We start from the raw sequence: 26,834 nt of genomic DNA, 5'->3' as shown, positions 1-26,834 counted from the left end.
TAATAATTAATGAGTCATTATTTCATCTTGAGAATCGCATCTAAGGCGACAGTAGAGATACTTCTCCATTACACTTTGATTTATAGCTCAGATATTTTTGGAGATTAGTTTATTAGCTGGGCCAGTGAGTGGCCCTAGTTAATAATTAATGAGTCATTAATCCATCTTGAGAATCGCATCTACGGCGACAGTGAAGATACTTCTCCATTACACTTTGATTTATAGCTCAGATATTTTTGGAGATTAGTTTATTAGCTGGGCCAGTGAGTGGCCCTAGTTAATAATTAATGAGTCATTATTCCATCTTGAGAATCGCATCTAAGGCGACAGTGAAGATACTTCTCCATTACACTTTGATTTATAGCTCAGATATTTTTAGAGATTAGTTTATTAGCTGGGCCAGTGAGTGGCCCTAGTTAATAATTAATGAGCCATTATTCCATCTTGAGAATCGCATCTAAGGCGACAGTGAAGATATTCCACCTTTTCCTACCACCGTAGGGCCAGCATAGTGGTCTGAAGTTTTTAAATAAAACATGATTAAAACCGATGCGGTTTTAGATACTAAAGTTGCAGCAGATATGGTGGTTTCACCTGGTCACACGTCATGATGTCGATAGCCATGATCTAATCATCCTCTTCGACATAAGACTCGCGAAGGATTAAATGACAGCAAACAGTTTGCTATTTTGCATCTTATTTCGCCAAGTACTATAGGCCTTGATCTAGCCAGGAAAGCGGCTTCAACACCTACATTTGAGAAAATCAACAGAGAGCCCGCGAACAAGGCAAATACATGTTGCTATACACATGGCGAAGCTACCACCAAGGAAGAGAAGGATACTCATTCGCGATCAAAAGCAGTCTCGTTCGCATGGGGGGCACGCTAAAGTTCTGATCTCCTACAACCTGCCCAAGTTTCGCCAGATCCATGGGGGGCAATAAAGTTGGCAAAGGAAGTGTCAGTTCATAACAAAGGCAATCCAGATTGTGGCATTCAAGCTTTATGGCCTATTTAGTGGCCTATATGGAATCAGTCAAGTATTATCAGTCAAGCCAATACAAGTGGCTTTGGAGCAACAACATTATAAGAGTAGTGTTGATTCAAGACCTCTTCCGTCAAGACGAAGACCTTTGACTTCGAGGTCTGGGGGGCAATGTTTGGACCCAAAATGAGCATTTTGGCCTGACAAGGCACGTCTTGGAGAAATTGAGCCAATGTCAGTGGCTCAAGCTATATATTGTCGACAAGTTCGAAATATATATTTAGAGGCTAAATAAAGCCTACTATGGAAGCATGGAAGCATGGAAACATGAAAAGTCAACTTTAGCACATTTTCCTACTTCGGCTAGGAGAAACCGAGCTAAACAAGGAAGGAGGGGCGGCAGACTAACCAAATGAAATTGAAATGAGCTAAACCTGTCCAGATCAAATCTAGACATCCCAAGGATCATTTCTTATGAAGAGTGCCAGAGATTTTTTTGAGTGGAAGGCCTTCAAACAATCAGTCCAATCTTTTGCAGAAGCGTTTTCGGCCCAACCACTATACCAAAAATTCTGAAATTTTGCCACGGTGATCTACACTCATAATGGAACATTTGTTATGAAGAGGTCACAGTCAAAATCCGAATCTTTGATGGAGATACAATTGAAGGAATAAAGGAGCCGAAAGTGCTTCCTTATCTCCAAAATTCATCATTCCTTATCTCCAATTATGTCTCCTTATCTCCTTATCTCCGAAATTCATCATTCTTTATCTTCAATTATGCTTCCTTATCTCCAAAATTCATCATTTCTATCTCCAATTAATGCTCCACTATCATTTGTTTAATGCTAAACACTTTGGCATGGTAGCCTATAAATAGAGGTTACAATGAAACACAATTCACAACAACAATCTCTAAGATTATCAAAGTCTCTCTAGAGCAAACCTCTCTAAGAGCAGCTCCTCTCCTTCTCTTTCTCTTACCGGTGATCACACTCCTAGTCCTAGTCTTCTCAGAAGCCGACTTTCAGTGCCACCAAACCCTCTGTCAACGTACTTCGGTCCTAGTCTCCTCGGGAGCCGATTGTAGTACCGCGACCACAACGGTTACGGAACCAGCCAAGCAAGGGTAACGCCCTCGCAAACCAGCCAAGCTAAAGTGACGCTTTAGCAAGTACTTCTCTCTACTTCCCGGTGATTTCGCTCTGCTTAACCTACAACGTTGAGTATCGACTTGGTGACACAAGACAAAGTCCTCCAGCACGAGGCACAAAGAATCCTACGACGAGGTTGGTGCTCTCCTCGTCTACAGTCGCTCGAAAGAAGTCAGGTCAAGGGACACCCCCAACGACCGCACCCGAACGGTGCTGGCACGCCCACGCAGAAAAGAGACTGTTGACCAGCTGCAGCAAAATTGGAGCCAAACAGATTGCACTCAGGTATCTTAATTAAGTATACAATGAACTCAACTCAAGTATCTTTGGTTGCATAGTTTGTATAAGTACCAATATTTTGTTAAGACATTTTAGTGATGCAATGCCTAACACAAACACAAGATGAGTTGTAACTTCCACAAAGAGGAGTTAAGGTACCAAGTATTTGAAATGGCTTACAATCGTCTTAGACACACAAAATGGAAGTTCGCTTGCTTTTTCGGTTGGAATGAAGAACTCTCTATATGCATGAAAACTATACATATATATACATATACATATGTGTTGTGCATTAATATTAACCTCTCACTACTTACATAATCTATAATAGAAATTAGATATACACGCAGTGCGTCATGTATGTCTTATAACAAAAACTATAATTTCGCGTCTATGTAGAATAGAAACTTGACATACACGCAGTGCGGCATGTATGTCTCATAAAAAAATACCATGATTTTACATCTATCTAGAATAGAAACTTGATATGTACGCAGTGCGGCATGTATGTCATACAAAAAACACTATGATTTTGTGTTCTATCTACAATATGAACTTGATACACACGTAGTGCGCGATGTATGTCTTATAACAAACACTATGATTCGCTCGACGCAACTACATTTTATGAGAATACAAAATATAAATATAACATCATTCTCTACTGCCTATTATTTAGAATTTAGGTTTAGGTTATAGGATTTAGGGTTTAGGGTATATGATGTATTAGGGTTTAGGGTTTAGATAGCAAGTTGATCATAGACGATTTTGGCAATTCTATCAATTGACTATCAAACCTAATATGACTATTAATTGATACAGAACCTTTAAAAGAACCTTCTATCCTAGGTTCACCGAATTACTTTTAGTTAAATAGTCTATATTACTAATTAATTTTATTATTAGTCAATTAATGTTTGATTAATGCTTGTTATTAATGGACAATTACACAATTGAAAATTACGTTTTTTCTTTATTAAAAACGAAAACCTTCTAACCTAAGTTCGCAAAATTAGTATTAGTTAAGTAGTCTTTATTACCAATTAATTATATCATTAGTAGTTTCCTTAACCAAATATAATTCTTTTTACATGCATTTTACGACAACGACAACAATTAGTGTAAAAATAAATAATATTTGTTTTAAATGTAATCAAATGAGAACCTACTTTAGGACTTATTTACTCAAATGAGAATCTACTTTACTCTAATGAGAACCTATTACAATTACCACTTTTAGGACTTAATTACTCAAATGAGAACCTACTTTACTCTAACGAAGACCTTATTTACTTTTAGTGAAATTATTACTACAATGACTATACATTTTATCACAACCCACAACACTTGATGTAAAAGCGGTAACTTTTGTTCTATTTGTAGTAATTACTCCACCTAAACTAATGTACTAATTTATAGACAATTTAACAAGTATGACAACAAATTTGTTGTCAGAGTGGTAAATCTTTATGTTTTTATCATTAATGAAATGATTACTACAATGACTACACATTTTACCACAATCACAACAATTGATGTAAAAGCGGCAGCTTTTGTCCTATTTATAATAATTACTCAACCTAAACTAATGTACTAATTTATGGACAATTTAACAAGTGCAACAACAAATTTGTTGTCAAAATGGTAAATCTTTATATTTTTATCATTAATGGAATAATTACTCAATGACTACATATTTTACCATAACTCGCAACTATTGGTGTAAAAGCGGTAACTTTTGTTCTGATTGTAGTAATTACTTCAAAAACTATACAATTTACAAGATTACCAACCATTTTACAATTCTGACAACATTTGTGTTGTGAACATGGTAAAATTAAAATTAGACCAAAAGATATGTAACAACTTAGTATTGTAAGGAGCTTTTCCACTTGATAATCAAGGTTCTAAATTTGATAAAAGTTGTCAAAATATGATATTTACATCTATGACCACTCAATTACAATAACCACAACAACTGTTGTCATAAGTCGCAATTGTAGTTCAACTATGTGTAATTTATTATTTTGACAATACTTGTTACATAATTTTTAACAATATTACATATCAAGAAAGAGTGTGTTGTTAATATGGTAAATTTTATTTTTTTAAAATGACACATGTCGATATTTAATTGGGTAACTTGTTGACCAGTTTAGTAGATTTCCACTATATTAATTTACTAAAAGTAAAAAAAAATAAAAAAAATAAGGGTATGACATACATCAAGGTACCCAAGACGACCCCCAAACGAGCTCGCCACAATTTGACATTTCTAGCTAGAGACATTTCATATGAAAATGTTGGTATCATCTCCAAAGCAGTGCAGTGTGTCACAAATAAGTCGACGTTCAACTTTGTGGTTGAACCTGTGATTGCACGATGGTTTTCGCATCCAACCAACATCAGCATATATATTACCTTTAAGGCCATTGACGCATGGGCGGTCCTGACATTTTGGAGGCCTGAGGCGAATAATTGTAGTCTCATATAAAGGTGTTCAATCAAAATATATTTTTCATGTAGTAGTTTCTTACCTCTATATTGTTTACTTGAATTATAACGGGCAAAATAAATTGAACCCATAGACACTCGTAACAATGAAAAAAAAAAACAGTAAAGGTGTTTATACCAAAAGAAAACAGGAAAAAAAAAAAAGAAAAAAAAAAAAGGCAAACTTAACCGGTAAAAAATAATAATAAAAAAGCCAAAACGCATTGAACAAAAAATGACTCAAACTTGGGTGGGTGCTTCACAAAGGAAGCCCACATGGATCCCCTACCATTGAACTAGGACGGTAAGTCATACAACTGTAACACAAAAAATATATAATTGATTTAGAAGTCTATATTTATATGTAAAAAGAAAATTGCCAGAGGCCCGCCGGAGATCGGTGGCCTGAGACGGCCGCCTCATGTGGCAGCCCTAAGGGCCGGCCTTGCATTGACGTTAAGGCTATGGAAACCATTGCATTGAAGATCTAAGTGGTGCAATGATAGGCTCCAAAGATTTTACAGAAAATCATCAGTTAAATTGCAATAACAGATTTTTTTTATTTATTGTTATTTTATATTTTTTAAGATTTCTAGAAGGACAGCTAAGAGCAAGTCCATCCGTTGAAGTTGGCAGGTCAATACCATTCACTATTTTTTGCCTTTCATTTCCACCATCTAGGTCAAAATGTCATATACTATTCACAAAAGGTCACTCTAGGTCACTTTCTGGGTCAATTTCTTGACCTGCCAAATGACATTCAGTGACCTTTTGTGAACAGCATCTAACATTTTGACCTAAATGGTGGAAATGAAAGGCAAAAAGCAGTGAATAGTATTGACCTGCCAACCTCAACGAGTGAACTTGCTCTAAGGCCATCTCCAATAAGGAGGGCTACAAGAGACCTTAAGCCATTTTTGCTAAAAAATGGACTCCAACAAGGAAGGTCCAAAGGGCTAGAGGTGGGTGGAGAGAGTTACATTTAGCCCTATGGAGAGCCCTTGGTGGGACCCACGGCAAATCAGCCCAATCTTGCTCAAATATACACCTTAAAAATTAATTTTAGTCTAAATTAAAATATTATTAAAATAAAATAAAATCATAAAAATTAAAAAACATAATGTAAAATCATAAAATACTTGATAAGGGGTAAATTATAGCTCTGACCCCAATGTAGCCCTCCTTTACTGGAGATGGCCTAACAGACCCTGAGAGTGACCTAAGGAGATTAATCTCCAGCCTGACCCAAGACAAAGAAGTGGATGACGTCAACAATGCATGGTGGAAGTGACGCGAGTGCCTAGCGTGTTTTGCCCATTGTTTTATGGTGTAACGCAGGAAGACTTGCCATGTTATCGTGGGGTTTGATTGAAACTTGCACCGACCACGTGAGAGAGAAAGCTTTAAAGTTTTAGGTTTTTTTTTTTTTTTTTGAGAGGTGCTAAAATGGTTAACACATTCTTGGCTCAGATTTATACATGTTAGACAATTAGCTGGAGACAGGGAGCCTTCTCCATTATGGCCACAGGCCCACAGATGAGAAAGAAAAGTCCACACCCAGGGCCGGTCCTGAGATTTTGAAGGCCTGAGTCGAGAAATTAAAATGTGGCCTCCTACACACACACACAAATAACTAAACAAAATAATATGTCTTGAATAAAAGTAAAAATAACAAAAAAAAAGTATATAAATTGAATGATTGGATGAATAATTGAATATATATGCAGAGATTTTTTTTTTGCTAGACTTGCTGCGCAAAAAGCTTGGGCATGATCTTAGCAATGGCCATGATAAGTCAGAAAATCCAACGTATGAGTTAATTGAATGATTGGATGAATAATTGAATATATATATATATGTAGAGATTTTTTTTTTTGCTAGGCTTGCTGCGCAAAAAGCTTGGGCATGATCTTAGCAATGGCCATGATAAGTCAGAAAAATCCAACGTATGAGTTATTAACTTATTTCATTGGAAATATAAAAAAAATATAAATGAATAGTAGGTAGCAAGGTTCGAACCTGGGCTGCTATGACAGGGACTTGATGCAGTACCGCTGTGGCAAAACAATTATTGAGATTTTAAACAGCAAAAACAATATATATCCTAAGCTTAATGTATATACATAATCCACAGAGGCCCCCGGAATCCGGTGGCCTGAGACCGCTGCCTCAGGTAGCAGCCCTCAGGGCCGGCCCTGTCCACACCAGACTGATAGAGCTTAAATTCAAAGACTTCTCACTCATTCTTGATAACCAAACTACAATTCCACTCGTTCTTCTTCCTCAACATCTTCTTCTGAAAAACTCAATCCCTCGGCGGTTGATCTTTGGACTTCTTCTGCAAGATTTTTCTTTTTTCAAAATGTAAACTTCACATGAATAAGATTTGAGAACGTGTGGGAGTTAGATAGAGACTAAATTTGAAGAAAAAAAAAAACAGAGAGAAAAGAATTATAAGGATTATATCGTAGATGAATGAAGACTCTAACTAAACAAAAAAGGATAGAGATAAGTTCACCAATATTACGGAAGTGATAATGAAAGTTTATTATTTTTTCTCTTTTTTATTAATGACTTTTTCGGTAGATGTTCCAAAATGTCCATCATGATATTTATTTACATTATATATTTTTTATTCACAATAAATAAATAAAATATTAAATGAACAGACAAACTCAGTCAAACGAGTGAAAACGAATATAAAAAATAGTGAATATTGTTTTGACCTAGAAACCCTGACTCACTCAGTAATCCAACAAGTGGACTTGCTCTTCACCAGATCAAGAATTTCCAAGGCTCCAACTTATTTTTTGAAACAAGTTTGTTGAAATCAGACTTTGCCATTTTCACCCAAGTTTTCCTGCCTGGTCTTCTAGAGACCTATAGCTCAAGCCAGGACATTAACAGACTCAGATAGTGACCCAAAGAAATTAAATTCCAGCCTGGCCCAAGACAAAGAAGTGGATAACGTCATTAATGTGGAGCAAGTGATGCGAGAGCCTAGCGGGTTTTGCCCACTGTTTTGTGGTGTAGCGCAGGGAGACATGTCATGTTATCGTGGGGTTTGGTTGGAATTTGCACCTACCACGTGAGAGAGAAATTGAGAGAGGAGGCTTTTTTTTTTTTTTTTTTTTTTTTGGAGAGGTGTTAAAATGATTAACACATTCTTGGTTCAGATAATTGCCCACATTCCATTCATGTTAGACAGTTAGCTGCAGACAGGAGCTCTCCACTATTGCCACAGGCCCACAGATGAAACTAGTTTTGGTTTTGTTTTCGGCATAGGCTACTATAGCCTTGACGGATCTGTCTAGAGTTCTACTGCTGATTATAGGGAGATTGGGTCATCCAAAAAAAAAAAATTATAGGGAGATTGGTAATCTTGTTGCTGAGTCAATTCTATGTGCCTATCTTGCAGTGAATGAGTCCTAAATTTCAATGATTTCAAATGACTTACAAACTCCAAAAATTTGTTGGGCCTCGTTACAACTTGTCCACTAACAAGTTTCAAGCCTCGTTCACAAAATTTAGGACTCATCAACTAGAACTGGAATGAGCCACAAAAAATCAATTTCTCATAAATCCCCATCTAAACACTGCACTCAGATTATTCCTCTTTATATCAAACTGGAAATTTCAAGTTAAAATATACATAATGTGCTGACCCAAAATCTAAGCACGTAAACTGTCTCAGCTTTACAAAAGCTTCTTATTACAAAGTAGCATACCAAAGATAAAACATCATCATACAACATATTGAAAATGGTGTACCATCCCTTTAGATACTGAATCCATAAGTAGAAGGTTTTTTTTCATGTTTCGCCTATGCTTCGAGAGGGTGGATTTTGACTTCTGGTAGACCCTTTCTGTTCTTGTTGAAGCATTTTTCTTTTCTTCTGCAATAATCAAAACACTGCCATTATACACATATCCATAATCACACAGAAAACCAAGTTTTTCAAGTAACCATGTCAAGTTCTAAGTTCAAGTGCCCGAGTATTTCAAATAACCATGTCAAGTTCTATTGCATTAGAGAAGTAAATATTTCTGACAATTGGTTTCCTTTCAGACAATCTGTTTCTCTTACTCAAAGACTACAAAAATGTGATGAAGTGGTGGCAACGACAGCATGCCCATATATATCCCTGCCAGCACCATCATTCCTAACCATGAACTAAGGATGAAGTTGCCCCAGCATTACCATTCAGGTCCCCGATGGGAAGCTTTTCTTCTCCCTTCACATTCTCTTAAGCAAATGCAATAAAAGGATGTGATAGTATCTCATCTGTTTTGTGATTATAAATATCTTTCTCTCTCGCCACTGTTCATCCCCAAAAACAAAAATTGTAGTCCTGGGTTGATACAGATGGCATGAGAAGTTGCCCTTGATGAGTTCTGATGACACTTGGAAAGAAAAAAGTCAAGGAACCATTGGGGAAACTATTGCAAACAACTCAAAAAGACCACATTTATTTACAGAAAACACTCAGAAATGCCACCATATATATCCAATTCCCAAAAGTCAGGCTCTTTTAAACTAATGTACTATCTAAATACTAAAACTCTCTTTAAAGATTGAAAACCAACTCATTTTTTAATTGAATACCAAACTACTAGCATAAAACTAATGATGAATGCAATTGATCAATCCCAAAATTCGGCCCTAAACTAGATCATGCACTAATAGACTTGGGTACTATCTTAATTTCTCAATCGGCCACTCTAAAATTTGAGAGCTCATTTCTTGATCGACTATAAAATAGTAACATCAACACCAAAATCAACAAACTCATCACTATCTAGTCTAGTTTAAAAAGACCATTCTAATGTACAAGTCCCTGTTTGCACATTAAAAAAAATTAAAAATCCTTTCTTTTGTAATGAATGAAAGATCAGAGCGAAAAAGAGGAATTAGGCTTACTTCTTCCTCAAGGCATTTTTTCATTTTCCTAGTTACTCTGCCACACCACAAAGAAACAGGGGGGAGGGTAATCGTAGTATAGCAGAGTTCCTTTAACAAAACCTCACGCTTACAGTCCGTTGTCCCCATCATCATCTCCTCCTCCTCCCTCTCCGTCAGCGCTGAGATTAACAGTAATTTACATACAAAATCATAGACTTTTCTTCAGCAAATGAGACAAATTATGCATTTTGAGCCGAGCAAATGAAAAAAGTAGTTGCAGACTTGTGAGCACGAGAGTTTGGGCTTTTGAATATACCTCTTTCTTCCTTCCATTTCCTGTGAATGCCCATTTAAGGATCTCAGGCGACTACTGAAGAGAAGGAAACCTTGTTGCTGAGCAGAGAGGACTGACTACTGAGGCTAGAGATCGACGAGCAGAAGGTAAAATAGTGGCCAGGTCTAAATGGATTTGGAGCGACCCAAAAAGATTAATCTCCAGCCTAGCCCAAGACAAAGAAGTGAATAACGTCAGCAATGCGTGGAGGAAGTGACGCAAGCGCCTAGCGTGTTTTGCCAAGCGCAGGGAGACGTGTCATGTTACCGTGGGGTTTGGTTGGAATTTGCACTGACCACGTGGGAGAGAAATTGAGAGAGAAAGTTTTAAGTTTTTTTTTTTGTTTTTTTGGGAGAGGTGTTAACACATTCTTGGTTCAGATACTTGCCCACATTTCATTTAGAGATTTTGTTTGGCTCCAATTTTGCTGCAGCTGGTCAACAGTCTCTTTTCTGCGCGGGCGTGCCAGCACCGTTCGGGTGCGGTCGTCGGGGATGTCCCTTGACCTGACTTCTTTTCAAGCGATTGTAGACGAGGAGAGCACCAACCTCGTCATGGGGATTCTTTCTGCCTCGTGGTGAGGACTTTGCTGAAGTTTCTTCTTGTTAACACAATCGATACTCAATATTGTAGATCGAGCAGAGCGAAATCACCGGGAAGTGTTGAGATCTTGCTAAAGCGTGACTTTAGCTTGGCTGGGTTGCTAGGGCGTTACCCTTGCTTGGCTGGTTCTGTAACCGTTGTGGTCGCGGCACTACCGTCGGCTCCCGAGGAGACTAGGACCGAAGCACGTTGACAGAGGGTTTGGTGGCACTGAAAGTCGGCTTCTGAGAAGACTAGGACTAGGAGTGTGATCACCGGTAAGAGAAAGAGAAAGAGAGGGAGAGGAGTTGCTCTTAGAGAGGTTTGCTCTAGAGAGAACTTAGATCATCGTAGAGATGTTGTTGTTGAATGTGAATGTGTGTAGTAGAATGAGAGGAGAAGGTGTTTATATAGGGAAGAAAAAGAAGAGTGAAATGATGAGTGGAAGAAAAATAATGAAAGTGGAGTATGAAAGTGATTTGTAAAATATGGAAAAGATAGAGAAATGATGAAATGAAAGCAAAGCATGAAGGTGTAGAAACATGGAAGTGATGATGATCTATTAAAGAGATTGTCTTGAAAAATATATCCAAGGAAAAGAAGAAAAGCATCTAGCTTTCTTCATGTGGGTAGGAAACATGAACATGTGAATATTGAGCTGGTTTTAGGTCAGTTTCTGCCCCTTTATTCCTTCAATTATTTCTCCAACAAGCCTTCAGAATGAGCCTTCGATTTCTTCATAAAAAATGTTCCACTATGAGTGTAGATCATCCTGAAAAATTTTCAGAGCTTTATTCCATGCGGTTGGGCTGGAAATGCTGCTGGACCTCTTACAGGTCCAGTTTTCCAGTTTTGCTTCTGTAGAAAATTGAACTGATTGTTTGAAGGCCTTCCACTCAAAACTAACTCTGGAACTCTTCATAAGAAATGATCCTTGGGCTGTCTAGAATGGATCTGCAGAGTTTCAGCTCATTTCAAGTTCATTTGGTCAGGCGGCCGCCCCTCCTTCCTTGTTTAGCTCGGTTTCTCCTAGCCGAAGTAGGAAAATGTGCTAAAGTTAACTTTTCATGCTTCCATGCTTCCATAGTAGGCTTTATTTAGCCTCTAAATATATATTTCGAGCTTGTCGACAATATATAGCTTGAGCCACTGACATTGGCTCAATTTCTCCAACACATGCCTTGTCAGGCCAAAATGTTCATTTTGGGTTCAAACAGATTTTATCACAAATAGTGTATGAAATATGGATGATTCTACACTTTAGTGTCAGTGTATGAACTTCTAAAACTATCAGAATGGTGTATGAACTTTGCATCTCAACCTCATTTTAGTACATAGGGCTAACACCGTTAAGTTTGACCGTTAAGTTTTACTATTTAACTTGCTGTTGGAATCTCTGCAATAATTCTATTGTATCAAACAGATAAACAAAACCTTTCCTTTCTCAGGACTAGCCTTCAACATGCCACATTTCACCTAACGACTTCCTGTCTAAGCGGTTACTAACAGGGCGGAATCACTGCTGCCTTAGCGAAGAAAACTTCTGGTAAATATGCAAGATATTTTTAAAACTAATTGCAGATATTCTAAAAGATGAAACAAGAATAAACGAAAATAGAACAAATATTTTTGTGACAAGATACTGGGCACACATTCAGAAATTTATTTATGAAACATAAATACAGACTGATAAACCCAGAGCCTCACTCTTGGGTAAACAGCTAGAAACTGTTTAGCTATTCATGACTATAAGACACTTACTTGAAGTAAAAGAACACTCCACACTTGGAGCTGTTAGGCGGAGCACACTGCTACTCCTATTCCTCTAGTTCTCTTATTTTGAGATCTGTAAGTAATGTATGAGAGGAGTTTTTCGATTTGTGGTTTTTTTGATTTTCGGTTTTCCTCCTTTCCATCTCTTACAACTGAAACCTAAAGCTCCTTATATAGGGAGCGGACTCCAAACTGAAATAAAAATGTACAGTACAACTCCGTGATTTCTGCTTTCCTGAGTGCTCCTGCTGGTGGAGGTCGGACGGGGAAAAGCAGATTCCTTTAGGTGAAATGTTTTTCACCTTCTTCTTTTTTGAAAAGCAAAAGCAGCTTTTGAGAAGATTCCAAAAGCACTTTCGGTGATTTCTACACCTGCTGCTTCACATGTTCTCATCTGTTTCTGAATTATGTCCAAGGACAAACGAGTTGTTATCTGACTGGGCCATCCGAGCAGTTGTTGCATTGTCTTCGACATCTGTATCAACATACATCTTGTAGTGGTTGTCAGTTTCAAGCTTTTCAACCCACTGTAAGCATGCCAATGTCGAATCTATCTCCTTTCTTGTGAGAGATAGGAACAGGTCACTGCTGACTACGTCAGGATGATCGTAAGCAGTGATAATTGTTTTTTCTCCTGCTGCCAGGAAGGTATTTTTTGTGTCTTCAGAGATGATCTTCTTGATATATTCTAGAGACATGGCCTTCATCCATGGAATGCTTGAATTTGGTTGGCCATTGTATCGAACACAGGCGGGCTGAAGATATCTTCTTTGAATAATTCTCACATAATGATATGGAGAAATGTACTCAACTTCACCGTTTGCCTTCTAAATCCATTCTGGTGGAGTGGATCTGAACTTCAGTCTCAGCATGCAGTCATTTTTTCTGACATTTTTGACTGCGTTGACAAGGATAGGGGGTAGTCCCTTGAGATCATCATTTGTTTTAGTCCATAAATTATGGACAAAACCATTTTCAACAAGCCAAAGCTTGTGTTCTTGAGGATGTTCACTCTGAACATTAACCAAGTATCTCCCAACATAAGGTCCTGCAATAAAGAAGAGAGTTGGAGGAATACATGCCTCAGAATTATGACTTCCTATCAGATTATGGAATTCAAACCAGTCTGATTCTTTTAATGCTATGATAGGAATTCTAGCACTTTCTGGATCTTCCAGATAATGAATTTTTTCGCTTCGAACAGCACTCTGCTGTTGATGAACTTCTTCAAACTGTGGTCTCGCATTTTCATAGAGTTCTTCAGCTAATGCCAAGAGAGCTGGGAACATTAGACCACTGCTTCTTTCTTGAAAGGAAAATAAGAGGTTATCAAGGATTGCCTTCTGGTGATAAGCTAATCTCCTGCCAGTTCTGAACACAGGAGCATCAAATGTTTGAATTTCATAATTAAAAACATTTATTACTCCAATTGGAGTGGGTTTGCTTTTTGGCAAAGCAACAGCCTTCAACGGTCTTGATGTGCCTTTACCGTCTGCCGTTTGAGACGGGCTAGCCAATCCTTTACCCTGGGATTGATCAGTTGTCGCTAGTCCTTTTGGGCCTAGCAGGAATCTTTTGAGGATTTTTTCTTTGGGATCCTCAGCAGGTTCATGTTCTTTCCTAGTTATTCTGTTTCTGGGATTGCGACCTTCCTCGTCTTCTTTGCGGCTGAACATTGCCATTTCTCTGGTTAAGGCGTCTGGAAGATAGTTCTTGTTTCCTGCAATTAATTCAACAATATAATCATATTGGTTAAGAAACAATTGCCAATTTGCTAGTCTTCCTCTATCAGCAGCTTTATCAAGTTTAAAATTTTTGAAATTCTTTACTCTAGCACAATCGGTGCGTACAGTAAAGGATTTTTCAAGAAAAGCTGGAGAATTTAAAATTGTTTTCTTGACAGCCAAAATTTCTTTTTCCCCTGTGGGATAATTTAGTTCTGCAGGGCTGAACTTGCCACTACAAAATTTGCAGATCTTTTCAATGTTAGTTCCAGGCGTTTTTGCCAGAACAACACCGGACCAGTAATTATCACTCGCATCTGTCTGGAGGATAATTTCATCATTTTCCTCTGTTTGTTGTAGAGGAGGGAGATTTTTGCAGAGATTATTTATCTGCTTCACAATCTTTTCATCATCTGTTGTGAAGTTCCATTTTCTCTTGGAACTTGTTTTAGGAGATAACATTGCTGTTAGTCCTGAGATTTTGGGAATAAAATCTCTCCCATAGTTTATGACTCCTAAGAATCTCTCCAGACTCTTAGCATCAGGAATTCTATCTGGGAACTTCCAGATCTTCTCAAGGATATGAGGTTGGAGTTTTATTACTCCATTCTTGATGTTTATTCCTAGGAAATCAACTTCATCAAGAATAAAGAAGATTTTCTTTTCTCCTAGGATGATTCCATGCTGAACTATCAGCTTTACAACCTCGTGGAGGTGTTTCATGTGTTCTTCTCTGTTTTTGAAGAAGACTAGGATGTCATCAATGTAGACGACACAGAACGCCGCTACATGTTTGAAGATGTTATCCATCTTTCTTTGGAAGATTGAGGGAACTTGTTTTAGACCAAAAGGCATTACCATCCATTCGTAATGACCTTGTCGTGTTCCAAATGCAGTGAGAGTAACACTCTCAGGATGCATCTTGACATGCCAAAAACCCGACTTTGCATCGAATTTTGAAAAGACTTTAGCTCCTCTGAGCTAGTTGATCAGTACTCGTACTTGGGCAATTTGATAACCGTCTTTGACAGTCTTCTTGTTGACATCTCTGTAGTCAATCACCATCCTAGCTTTTGTTTGGACCCAAAATAAGCATTTTGGCCTGACAAGGCATGTCTTGGAGAAATTGAGCCAATGTCAGTGGCTCAAGCTATATATTGTCGACAAGTTCGAAATATATATTTAGAGGCTAAATAAAGCCTACTATGGAAGCATGGAAACATGAAAAGTCAACTTTAGCACATTTTCCTACTTCGGCTAGGAGAAACCGAGCTAAACAAGGAAGGAGGGGCGGCAGACTGACCAAATGAACTTGAAATGAGCTGAAACTCTGCAGATACATTCTAGACAGCCCAAGGATAATTTCTTATGAAGAGTGCCAGAGATTTTTTTGAGTGGAAGGCCTTCAAACAATCAGTCCAATTTTCTACAGAAGCAAAACTGGAAAACTGGACCTGTAAGAGGTCCAGCAGCATTTCCAGCCCAACCTCATGGAATAAAGCTCTGAAAATTTGTCAGGATGATCTACACTCATAGTGGAACATTTTTTATGAAGAAGTCGAAAGCTCATTCTGAAGTCTTGTTGGAGAAATAATTGAAGGAATAAAGGGGCAGAAACTGACCTAAAACCAGCTCAATATTCACATGTTCATGTTTCCTACCCACATGAAGAAAGCTAGATGCTTTTCTTCTTTTCCTTGGATATATTTTTCAAGACAATCTCTTTAATAGATCATCATCACTTCCATGTTTTTGCACCTTCATGCCTTGCTTTCATTTCATCATTTCTCTATCTTTTCCATATTTTACAAATCACTTTCATACTCCACTTTCATTATTTTTCTTCCACTCATCATTTCACTCTTCTTTTTCTTCCCTATATAAACACCTTCTCTTCTCATTCTAAGACACCCATTCACATTCAACAACAACATCTCTAAGATGATCTAAGTTCTCTCTAGAGCAACCATTCACATTCACAACATCAAAACATCTCTAAGATGATCTAAGTTCTCTCTAGAGCAACCTCTCTAAGAGCAACTCCTCTCCTTCTCTTTCTCTTACCAGTGATCACACTCCTAGTCCTAGTCTTCTCAGAAGCCGACTTTCAGTGCCACTAAACCCTCTGTCAACGTACTTCGGTCCTAGTCTCCTCGAGAGCCGATTGTAGTACCACGACCAAACACCGACACCAAGACACATTCACAACATCAAAACATCTCTAAGATGATCTAAGTTCTCTCTAGAGCAACCTCTCTAAGAGCAACTCCTCTCCCTCTCTTTCTCTTTCTCTTACCGGTGATCACACTCCTAGTCCTAGTCTTCTCAGAAGCCGACTTTCAGTGCCACCAAACCCTCTGTCAACGTGCTTCGGTCCTAGTCTCCTTGGGAGCCGACGGTAGTGCCGCGACCACAACGGTTACAGAACCAGCCAAGCAAGGGTAACGCCCTAGCAACCCAACCAAGCTAAAGTCACGCTTTAGCAATTTCTCCTCACTTCCCAGTGGTTCTCGCTCTGCTCGATCTACAACATCGAGTATCGATTGTGATTTTCAAGAAGCTCAGCAAAAGTCCTCGCCACGAGGCACAAAGAATCCCGCGACGAGGTTGGTGCTCTCCTCGTATACAATCGCTCGACAGAAGTCAGGTCAAGGGACACCCCCGACGACCGCACCCGACGGTGCTGGCACGCCCGCGCAAGAAAAGAGACTGTTGACCAGCTGCAGCAAAATTGGAGCCAAACAGCTTTTCCTCTGATATTTTCTGCATGATTTCTCACGTAGAATGCTGGAGCATGATGAGGGCTAGTGGAAGGTTGAATTAATCTCTTGTTCAAGAGATATTCAATGTCTTTTCTGAATTCTTTTTGATCTTCCTCTTTGTACTGAGGAATAGCTTTGACATGACAGATGGCATTCATATCATGTAATCTTAATTCACAGACCACTGGGTCTTTTTCCCAAAACTTCTGAGGGTCTACATCGATATTCTGTTCGAGTAGTTTCTTGATTTTCTCAAGAGTTGGAATTTTCTGAGACTCAAGTTTATTCTGAAAGTGCTTGAGGTTATGCTCATGGAGAAAACTAGCTTCTTCATCTTCACTAGTTTCTTCTTATTCTTCAGAAGATTCTTCAACAAGTAATTCTTGTTGTTGTTTGATTTGGAGTATCGGTTCGAATTTGGGTTTGTAGGTAAGATCACCACTATTCTGTTGCGATCTCTGATATTGTGTAGTGAAGTTGGGACCTACTACACTTTTGGCTTGGGTAAGCCTATCTGCCCAGAACACCCGTTCTCCTTTTCTGAAGCCTATCGCTTCTTCATCCTGGATGAATCTCTGTTGGAGAATAAAATCATTTCCCAACAAGAAATCTGATCATTGGCCTTCAGATTGCCAAACGTTGTGGATGATAAATGTTCCTCCACCAATGGTGATATGAACATTTTTTGCTACTTTGTTCATTGTCAGGTGACTTCCGTCAAACGTGACGCCAGTAGCGGTTCTCTTTTTATCTTCTTTCCAGAGTTCTTCTGGAATTGCAAATCTCTTTGCAACAGTGAATCCTGATCCATTATCTACAAAGGCATGTAGATGATATTTCTTGTGATCAGGGAATTTGAGTCTAATCTCTATGTAGTTGCTGTATCTACTAGTAGAGACGACTTTCGATTGTTGAAGCTCATTTTCTTGAGCTTGTTCCTGAGGTATGAATGGTTTGCATTCTTCTGGAACAATTTCTGGTGGTTCAACCAGTTCTATAGTTTCATCGATTTTTTTCTTCATCGATTTCTTCCTTTATTTTTGAGGAAGATGGTTCCATGATTTCTTAGAACTGAGCTTCTATTTCTTTCTCTTTTTGCTCAGAGAAATACTCTTTATATTCTTGTTCAACCAATTGGCTGATAAGGCCATGCTTGGTTTTTCTTCTTGCTTCAGCTATGAAGCATTCTTTGTGATAAGTCTTTTTTGACTCTTCACAAAACATAGGGAGGCCATCCTTTTCGTGACATAGGCAGTAGTCACAAACGAATGTACCAGGGTTCACCTGATAAGAAGACATTAAATCTTCTGTCTTACTTTCTTCCCAATTTTTGACTTTCAGAACATTCACTTTTCTAGATTCGAAGTACTCTACTTCAGAATCTGTTTCAGAATCAGATGATTCTTCTTCTTCAGACCAGGCAGAGTAGACTGACCTGTCGTCTTCTTCATCATCAGAATAGGCTATTTCGTAGCCTTTCATGTTTGTTGTTTCTACTATAGGCTCGTATGCATCAAATAGAGCTTTAGTAGTTCTTTTTCCCTTTTCCGGGCATTCGTAGGCATAGTGCCCTTTAGCTTTACATAACCAACATCTGCAAGCTTTCTTGCTGGGTTGTTTATGGCTGACCTGGTGATTCTTCTTTTTCTTGAAGAATTTCTTTTTAGGATCTTCATCCTGTTGTTTCTTGAAATTGGAACTTTTCTTGAATGTCCAATCTCCTTTCTTATTACTCTTTCTGAATTTTTTAGAGTAATATTTTTCTTTTTTCTTTCTGTGGAACTTGGATTCATGACATCCCCAGTTGGTTGGCATATCCAGTATTCCATAACAGAAATTTTCAACTCCTTTGAGTTGTTTCTTAGCCATCTTTGCTCTAAGATTGGCTTTGCATTGCTCTTTTAGTAATTGCCTAATTCTGTCGGCAATCCCTCCAACTGAAAATCTTTCAATTGGTTTTTCAGCTATGCTTTCTCTCACAGCTATTCTCCATGGTTCAGGGAGTTTTCTGTGCAACAAGTTGACTAGATCAGTATTCTCTAATTCACCAATCGTACAGTAATATTCTTGAAATTCATTCAAGTATTCTTCAAAATATCTCATGTCACAAATTTTGAGAGCATAGATATTTGATTTGGTCGTTTCTTTAGCCTTCTCACTCAGATTTGAGAGATCTCCACAGAACTGATCGTACAGGGGTATTGCAAAATCATACGGAGATTTCGAAGTTTTGATTTCTTCCAGCCATTCTTTTCCTCTGGCTGTCTCTTTGAAAGAGAAGTAATACTTTTTTGCTACTCCGGTGAGAGTAGTTTCAAAGTACATCTGAAGATCTGGAGTTTCAAATTTTCCAAGGATAAGAGCAGAGGCCATCATCAGGCTGTCTACCCATTGGTCAAGAGTTTTTATCTTGTCTAGAGCTTTGTCTAAATCTAACCAGATACCATAATTGGAAATTGGTACTCTGGGTATTTTGTCCTCTGGGACAAATCTTTGAGAATTTCTTTCTCCATTTTTCCCCGTAGGGGCTTTCTGTATAGGGAGTTTTAGTTTTCCCTTTTCTCGAATGATGAAAGTTTTGGAGCTTTCTCCTTCTTCCATTTCAATATCTTGATAAGGAAGGAGTTTTCTTTCCTTTCCTGGTTTGAATTTTTTCATTTCTTCGATTAGTTTTTCTAATCGTTTAGGATTTTCGCAAACTTCTGCTTCATCATAGAGATCATAGAGCTTTTGCACTCTAAGCATATTAACTGGTCTGTTCAGATCAGCTTCTAATTCTTCTTCAGTGATAGGCTCTGTCGGTTCTTCAACAGAGAAGTTGGTACCACTAACACTAGCTTCTCTAGTGCTGTAGCTTCTTCTAAGAAGATTTTTGTTTACCCTGATGTTCTCAGGATAGACATCACTTTTCTTGTGATTGTCAAAATTTAGACTGATTTCTCCAGTCTTTCTACTTTCATAAATTTTGGCTTTCGCACTTTCTGCTGGTAGTTTCGGACCAGATAGTTTCCATTCAAGAGGAAAAGATACTTCATTCCAAGTAACCTTATGAATTTGTTGTGAATGGTTCTTCTGACTGGCGAGGAATCCAGTAGTAAGACCTGGGATATTTGATATCCTTGTCTTAGGTTCTACTGTGGTACTCATCAGTTTATAGTATATCCTGTATACTATTGCTAATTCTTGCATATCTTTTTTCATTGATATGCCATCTGTCTTGACTCTCAGTCTTAGACAGTGAGCTGCATCTTTCAAGCTGGTTGAGAAATTTGGGAAATAATTGAAATAAGCCACTTGATCGCAGAGAGATGCTTCAAGTGTTCCCAACAGACTGGCTTGAAAGTCCGTCAGCCTATTGTCTTGTAAGACACATAGAACTGAACAGTTTATGCCTTCTCGAGCAAGAAGTTTTTTGCCTACTTGGACTGCTCCAATATGCATAAATTGATAATTCTTTTTTCTTGCTTGGGCAACTTCAGCAGGAGTGATCATCAAGAGATCTGTCTCTCCTGTTGTAGAAGGGGTTGTAAATTCCAACAATTTGTAATGATGGTTGTCCATCAAGTCAAACTTTCCCCTTTTGTAGATTTGTTTAAAATCTAACTTTGGAATTGAGGCGTTTTTTACCTCTTGTTCGATTTCGTTGAATTCGAATTCTTCAGCATTTAGGAGTTGTACTCCTTTCTTTTTCCCGAAGATGCTCATCATTTTGACATCTCGAGTTTCTTTCGGATTTTCATACCGAATACTAGTATAACTAGTTGATGGTTCCAGAAAAATCATGTTTGGAACAGGATTCTTTTCTGGTCTTTCTAGTGGTTTGAATCAATTAGCTTTCTTTGTTTTTACTGTAGGCACTTTCTTGTCATTCAGTATATTTTTCATAGAATCCAGCGTTTTTTGCTGTTTATTGATTTTTCTACTAACACTTGTTAGCTTTTCTTCTTCCGTTTTTGGAAGTTCCTTGATATAATCCAGTTTGTTTTCCAATTTTTCTAATTGGTGGATTATAGCAGGTATTTTTTCTAGATGATCTTGACATCTAGATATTTCTTTTTGCAAGTTCTGATATTTTTCATCAGAAGATTTTAGTAGAGAATTCAGTTTCTCTATTATTAAATCTGAAATTGTCCCCATTGGGGATTCCCCTGCTGAGCTCTTTACAAGCTCTGATACCAGTAATTTGCGGATCTAACCGATGCTCAAATAGTCAAGAGGTTTTTGTTCCTCTCGGAGAGTTTCTTCAAGATCTCCGATTATTTTTTTAGATCTATAAATTCTTTTTTGTACTATAAAGATAATATCCCAATAGTCTGGGGTTTCTTTTCTGAGCCTCGCTCTGAAATCTTTCAATTTTCTCAGTTTTTCTTTTTCTTCTGCTAATTCTTTACTAGTTATTTTGCAGATAGCTATTAGTTCTAATCTGTCTATAATAGAAATTATGAATAGTGAAAATTTATTGTCTACCTTCAAGTGCAGAGGATAGATCTATAGCTGAAATATATTAAACAAATAAATTCACAAATATGGGCCCACTACGCTTTATCAAAGATTTTTTTTTTTGTAAAGATAACGGAAAAGTTAACGGCGTATTCCAAAATGGAAGAAAATAACAAACTTGATATACTAATGTGATAGTTATGAAAGTTGGTATACTAAAGTGTAGAAATGCTTAAAGATGGTGCATGGTTTGTGATGTTTTCCCATTCATTTATGTTAGACAGTTAGCTGGAGACAGGAGCTTTCTCCATTATTGCCACAGGCCCACAGACTCTCGAGAAGAGTCCACACAAGACTGCTGGAGCTTAAATTCAAAGATTTCTCACTCATTCTTCACTACTACAATTCTTAGCAACAGGCACGTTCATGATTCGTGGGTATTTGGGTCAAAGGCCACGGTTATGCGTGTCTATAGAGTAAAGCAACGGTGCAGCCACATTCTTAGCAGTCAGTGCTCTGTATAGCCGTCGCTATTGCCCAAACAGACACAAACTCTTCAAACGTGACATGATGGGTCCCGCAACTAATGCAAGTGGCTGGCTTCTTTTATTTTATTAGTACAGGCCACATTTGCTCTGTTCGTGTCTTCATAAACAAATATATTAAAAAGTATTAGATTGGTGAAGGCGGGAATTGGGAGAGTCTCCCTCCTTTTCTTGGAGGAGCATTTTAATGGGCAGGGATGTTCTCAAAGCGGGAGTACAGTGGAAGATTGGTGAAGGCAAGCAAGTTCGTTTATGGACAGATAGGTGGCTACCGGTTTCCACAGCAACCATCCTACACAGACTAGTTGATATTAATTTCGAGTTTGTTTCTGACCTCATCAATGAAGATACTAGAGAATGGATCCCAGAGTTGGTACACTCTCTATTTCCCTCACATATTGCTGCAAAGGTGTTGTGTATCCCATTAAGTAGAAGAACGTGTCCTGATAGACTCATTTGGAGCTTGGAAAAAAGAGGTTTTTACTCTGTCAAGTCTGCATACTGGATAGCTCGTGACAAAGTACTCCAAAATGTATTGACCTCTACTTCCAATGGTGACCCATTTAAGGACCCATTTAAGGACCTTTAGCTAAGGTCCCCGGCAAAGTGCAAGTGTGCATTTGGAGGGCATGTCAAAATTTACTGCCAACCAGAGAAAGGTTACTACTCAAGGGTTATCAAGGTGATGTGAGTTGTGTACTATGCAATCACAGGATTGAAGACACAGCACATTTATTTTGTAAGTGCCCTATGACTAAATCCATCTTATCTACTCCTCCCTTTACTCTACAAAGCTCTCTTCTTCCATCTATAAACTTCAAGGAATGGATGCTCGAGAGAGCGTTACAGCTACAACCTGATGTATTTGCAAAACTGCTGATGATTCTCCATGGGGTATGGAGAAACCGAAACAGCACATTGTGGCAAAACAAAACTCAAACAGCTCAAGATTTGGTGTTAAGCTGTTTTACATGGCTGGAGGAGTTTCATACAGTCCATGCTAGCAACAATGCATCAAAGCAAATGCAGCAGAAAGTATGGAAACCCGCTGCACAAGGTCGTCTTACTTTAAATGTGGATGCGGCCTTCCTTCCAAATCAACATCACGGTGGCATAGGGGGAGTGCTCAGGGACTGTCAAGGACGATTCATTGCAGCCTATGCACGTCCTATCCCTTATACTGCCTCCCCAAAGCAGTGTGAAATGTTGGCCATTCGTGAAGGCCTTGATCTATTGCAGTCTCTCCAACAACAGAATGTGCTTATTCAAAGTGATTGCTCAGAAGCTGTTGCGGAAATTCAATGTGATGATCATAGTTTGTTGGAAAATGGTGGTCTCATTGATGATATCAAGCAGGTCTGGCACCAGCTTGAAGGAATTCAGCTAATGCATACTCCCCGAAGCTGCAATGGAGTTGCTCATCGGCTTGCTGCCATAGGTTTTGAATTAGAGCATGCTTCTGTATGGCTGCATCATGCGCCAGAATTTTTACGTGATGTTCTACACTATGATTGTAACAGGCTCAATTGAGCAGTTTAATTAATGAAATACCTCCTTGATTCAAAAAAAAAAAAACAAATATATTAAAAAAAAATTGTTCAATTTTTTTTTTTTTTTCATAGCTGCAAACTACATATTTGATATTTCCATCAACTGCCACAAAGGAATGCATACCAAACAGCAATACATAGCAAAATAACTCCAACGAAGTTCATCAAACCAGCAATCCAAAGACTTGCACACTGGAACAAGTAAAGGAATATTTCACCAAGAAGGAATATAGGATTTCCTTATATGATGGCCTCGTTATCATGACTTGAGCATTTCTACCTCTATAAACCAACTTCTACTAAATAACTTCAACTACTCTACCTCTATAAACCAACTTCTACTAAATGACTTCAACTTCTGGTTAAGCTCAGGTGACGACTTCAACTTCTGGTTAAGCTCCGGTGACAACTTCAACTTTTGAAAATTCTGTATATAAATGGAAGTTATAAACATGATATCTAAACAAAAAGTTGTTACTAAAATATAAAATAGCAATTACAGTGAAACATATGAGCTGACCTGAAATCCAGTTGCAACAGATCGACTGGAGCTGCCATGAATATAACACCACCTTCAACTTCAAACTTTTCTACTACTTGATTAATTCCCTATATGAATATTACACATTTTTAGTATGAAATTATACCTTAATTCTCTGTTAATAAGTAATACAGTAAGAGATACAAATCTCTTATAATGGCAATATAAGAAAGCTAATCAGATGAAGTCGTCCAAAGCAAAAACAAGCATATAACATTTGAAAAGTATTGTACAAAATATCACACATGAAAATATACTAAGTCATGTACTTACAAATCTTGCAAATAGCTAGATTACTTCAGTTGCAACTTCTTTGTTAAACTCCTAGTCAAACCTGTAAGGCAGGAAATGGATCATATGCCACATAATATGAAGTATTGTAGAAACAAATGGAATTCACAAGTATAGACTTTAAGTATAAAGTTTCCAACTTCTGTAACTCGAGTATAATTAGTCTAAGTTGAAGCACACAATAACACTAAACGAGTCATCATAAAAAGGCAAGTCGGCAACAAAATGCATCTGACTCAGCTAAGTTAAGCAAAGTTGTACTTGTACATCTATGAACTCCAACTTACCCCCTTTTTTTTTTGGTCTGAAGAAAAATTCATTGCAAAGGCCAGAAAGGTAAGACTTACAGGGAAAGAAAGGAGACAAACACATAAGATGGAACCTACAGCTAGAGCCTACTAACAAAACAGAAACAAACTGTAGCAAACTGATGGATAGTTAGGGAGGGCCAGGAAGACCATCACTTCTCAAAATAGACAGGAGGAAGGTTGGGGGCCTATTAGCCCAATCCTGAGAGCACAACCTCATTTTAGCAAGCTTAGCCGCTGCATCCGCAACACGGTTAGCTTCTCTGGGGATCCAGCTCCATCTGATTCCGGTGAACGAAGGTAAGAGGCGAGCAGCTCTAGAAAGCATGGGAGAGATCTTCCAACTGTGATGGTTGGCTTGATTCTCCAAGGCCCTGATGATCTCAAGGCAGTCACCTTCCAGAATGATATTTTTAAGCTTCAAATGGGCTGCAAACTGAAGACCTTTTACCACTGCATCCGCTTCCGCTTCTATGGAAGAGTTGTGGTTCCCATGTAGACTTGCACCCGCAATAGAGAAACCTCTATGATTTCTAATGATTACTCCCACCCCACTTGTATGGTTGGTTTCATCCCAGGCACCATCGACATTGATTTTCACAAATGGGTGGGGAGGGGGTTGCCAATTATGCTGACTGGCATGAGAGGGTGGCTCATTCCCAGTTCGATCATCAATTTGAGCTTCATTACAGTTGATCGTTTCCAACCACTCATTATAATTGCTCTTAATTCTCTCCAAGGTGGCAATCGGATTTGGCTTTCCAGTCCTTAGAGAACTCCAACTTAACCTTTGGCCATCTTATTGAGCAAAAAACAAATGATTAACCTGGTTAACATATATAAAAGACAAATATTTACCTAAGTAAACTGTGGTTCATCATCTGATTGGATGCCTAGCATACTGAAAGTACAAAGTTCAAACTGTCAGACGAAATATTTCTATAACACATAAAGTAAGTGCACAAATTAATAAAAATCAAACGTATGCTGGAATTAATATCATCGAATTAGTGAGGTAAAATAATGCTTATCTATCAAAAAAATCTTACGTCAATTTATGCCTAGCTAGTCATTGGACCTTGTGAACTAGTTTTCCACTGCCAAAAGAATAGAGCTAGATAAGAACTGCAGCCATGTTTCTTATTAGAAAATTAAGTGCCCAATTTTTGAGCTACAAGGATATTAAAATTGGTGTTAGATTACTTATATTGTTACAAAAGTAGAAAAGAAAAAAAACTAGATATGACATATAAGATCTACAACAAAACCAGTAGACCCACACTACCAAAAAAATGCTAGATAAGAACATCTAATTTTGTAAAGCATATAACAAATCAATTGAAACTTACTTGCACACCCAAAAACCATATGAAAATCAGAGTCCAAAATCACACAGGACATGCAAAAGCTGTGAAATTGAGCAATATACACATCAACAAATGCATATAGACAAGGGAACAATATGAAATTGAGATAAAAAAAAAAGCTAAAAGAATAGATTAAGTACTGAGATAGCAACCAGTGAAAAATAAGAATGAATCTTTGAACGACGGAAATGATCGAAACCCACCCATCATCGGAAGATGGACCAATCCTACAACAGAAATAATAGATTGAGAAGAAAAAAAAGAACCAATCCTAATCAAGCCCTCCTAAATTCAAAATCGGAAACAATAAATCAAACCCCAAACCCTAATCAGATATGAGAACAAACTGAAGAAACTTGAGCAGTTCAAATTAAAATACTCAATAGTGATAGGGAAAACTTAGCTATTACAGAAGAAATTAAATTGATCTATGAGAGGGGAAGAAAAGATAGCCGAACCTGAGAATTGCCCAGAAAGAACAAAAGAGAGGAGAGAGAGCGATGTGGGCGACAATTGAGAAGAGGATACAGACGGAGTGAGAGAAAGATGAGAGATGAGAGCGAGTGCTTTTGTTTTTATTTTTTATTTTATATATCGTAGGAGAGTGTGAGTGAATGAGTTGATAAACTGATAAGTAAAAATCCATTATCTAATCGGAGTGGAGTACAAGAGTGGACCACACTGATGAAGAAAATGTTAAAAAATTGGATACACACCAACACAAGTGATAAATGTGGCATTCTACCACCCATATTACAAGTTTGCCCAACATATCCACCTATCAATCAATGTGTGGCTAAGC

At 38.0% G+C, this 26,834-nt stretch overlaps 1 protein-coding gene and 1 long non-coding RNA gene across 4 annotated transcripts; one reads left to right on the top strand and one right to left on the bottom strand.

Annotated features, from left to right (window-relative positions):
• Positions 1-22,725: 22,725 nt before the first annotated feature.
• On the top strand, positions 22,726-23,505 carry LOC133722984 (uncharacterized). Its single transcript, XM_062149823.1, has one exon. It carries the CDS (start codon positions 22,726-22,728, stop codon positions 23,503-23,505), a length of 780 nt encoding a protein of 259 aa, XP_062005807.1.
• A 42-nt stretch (positions 23,506-23,547) lies between these two features.
• Positions 23,548-26,507, bottom strand: LOC133721777 (uncharacterized). Of its 3 annotated transcripts, none has more exons than XR_009852332.1 (4): positions 26,491-26,507; positions 24,340-25,762; positions 24,046-24,134; positions 23,548-23,952 (listed from the first exon to the last, which is right to left on the bottom strand). It is a non-coding gene; the product is annotated as an uncharacterized LOC133721777 (long non-coding RNA). The 3 variants fall into 3 exon arrangements; XR_009852333.1 differs by lacking the exon at positions 26,491-26,507 and adding an exon at positions 26,015-26,166; XR_009852331.1 differs by lacking the exon at positions 26,491-26,507 and having other exon boundaries at positions 24,340-26,166.
• Positions 26,508-26,834: the final 327 nt, after the last annotated feature.

The sequence above is a fragment of the Rosa rugosa genome, chromosome 7 (genome assembly GCF_958449725.1).
Source record: "Rosa rugosa chromosome 7, drRosRugo1.1, whole genome shotgun sequence".
In the NCBI taxonomy this organism is placed as follows: Eukaryota; Viridiplantae; Streptophyta; class Magnoliopsida; order Rosales; family Rosaceae; genus Rosa; species Rosa rugosa.
This window is presented reverse-complemented; position numbering and strand designations above follow the sequence as displayed.

What these genes read in the sequence shown, in the direction of transcription:
- LOC133722984 (XM_062149823.1), top strand. Translation starts at nt 22,726, where the DNA reads ATGACTAAATCCATCTTATCTACTCCTCCCTTTACTCTACAAAGCTCT.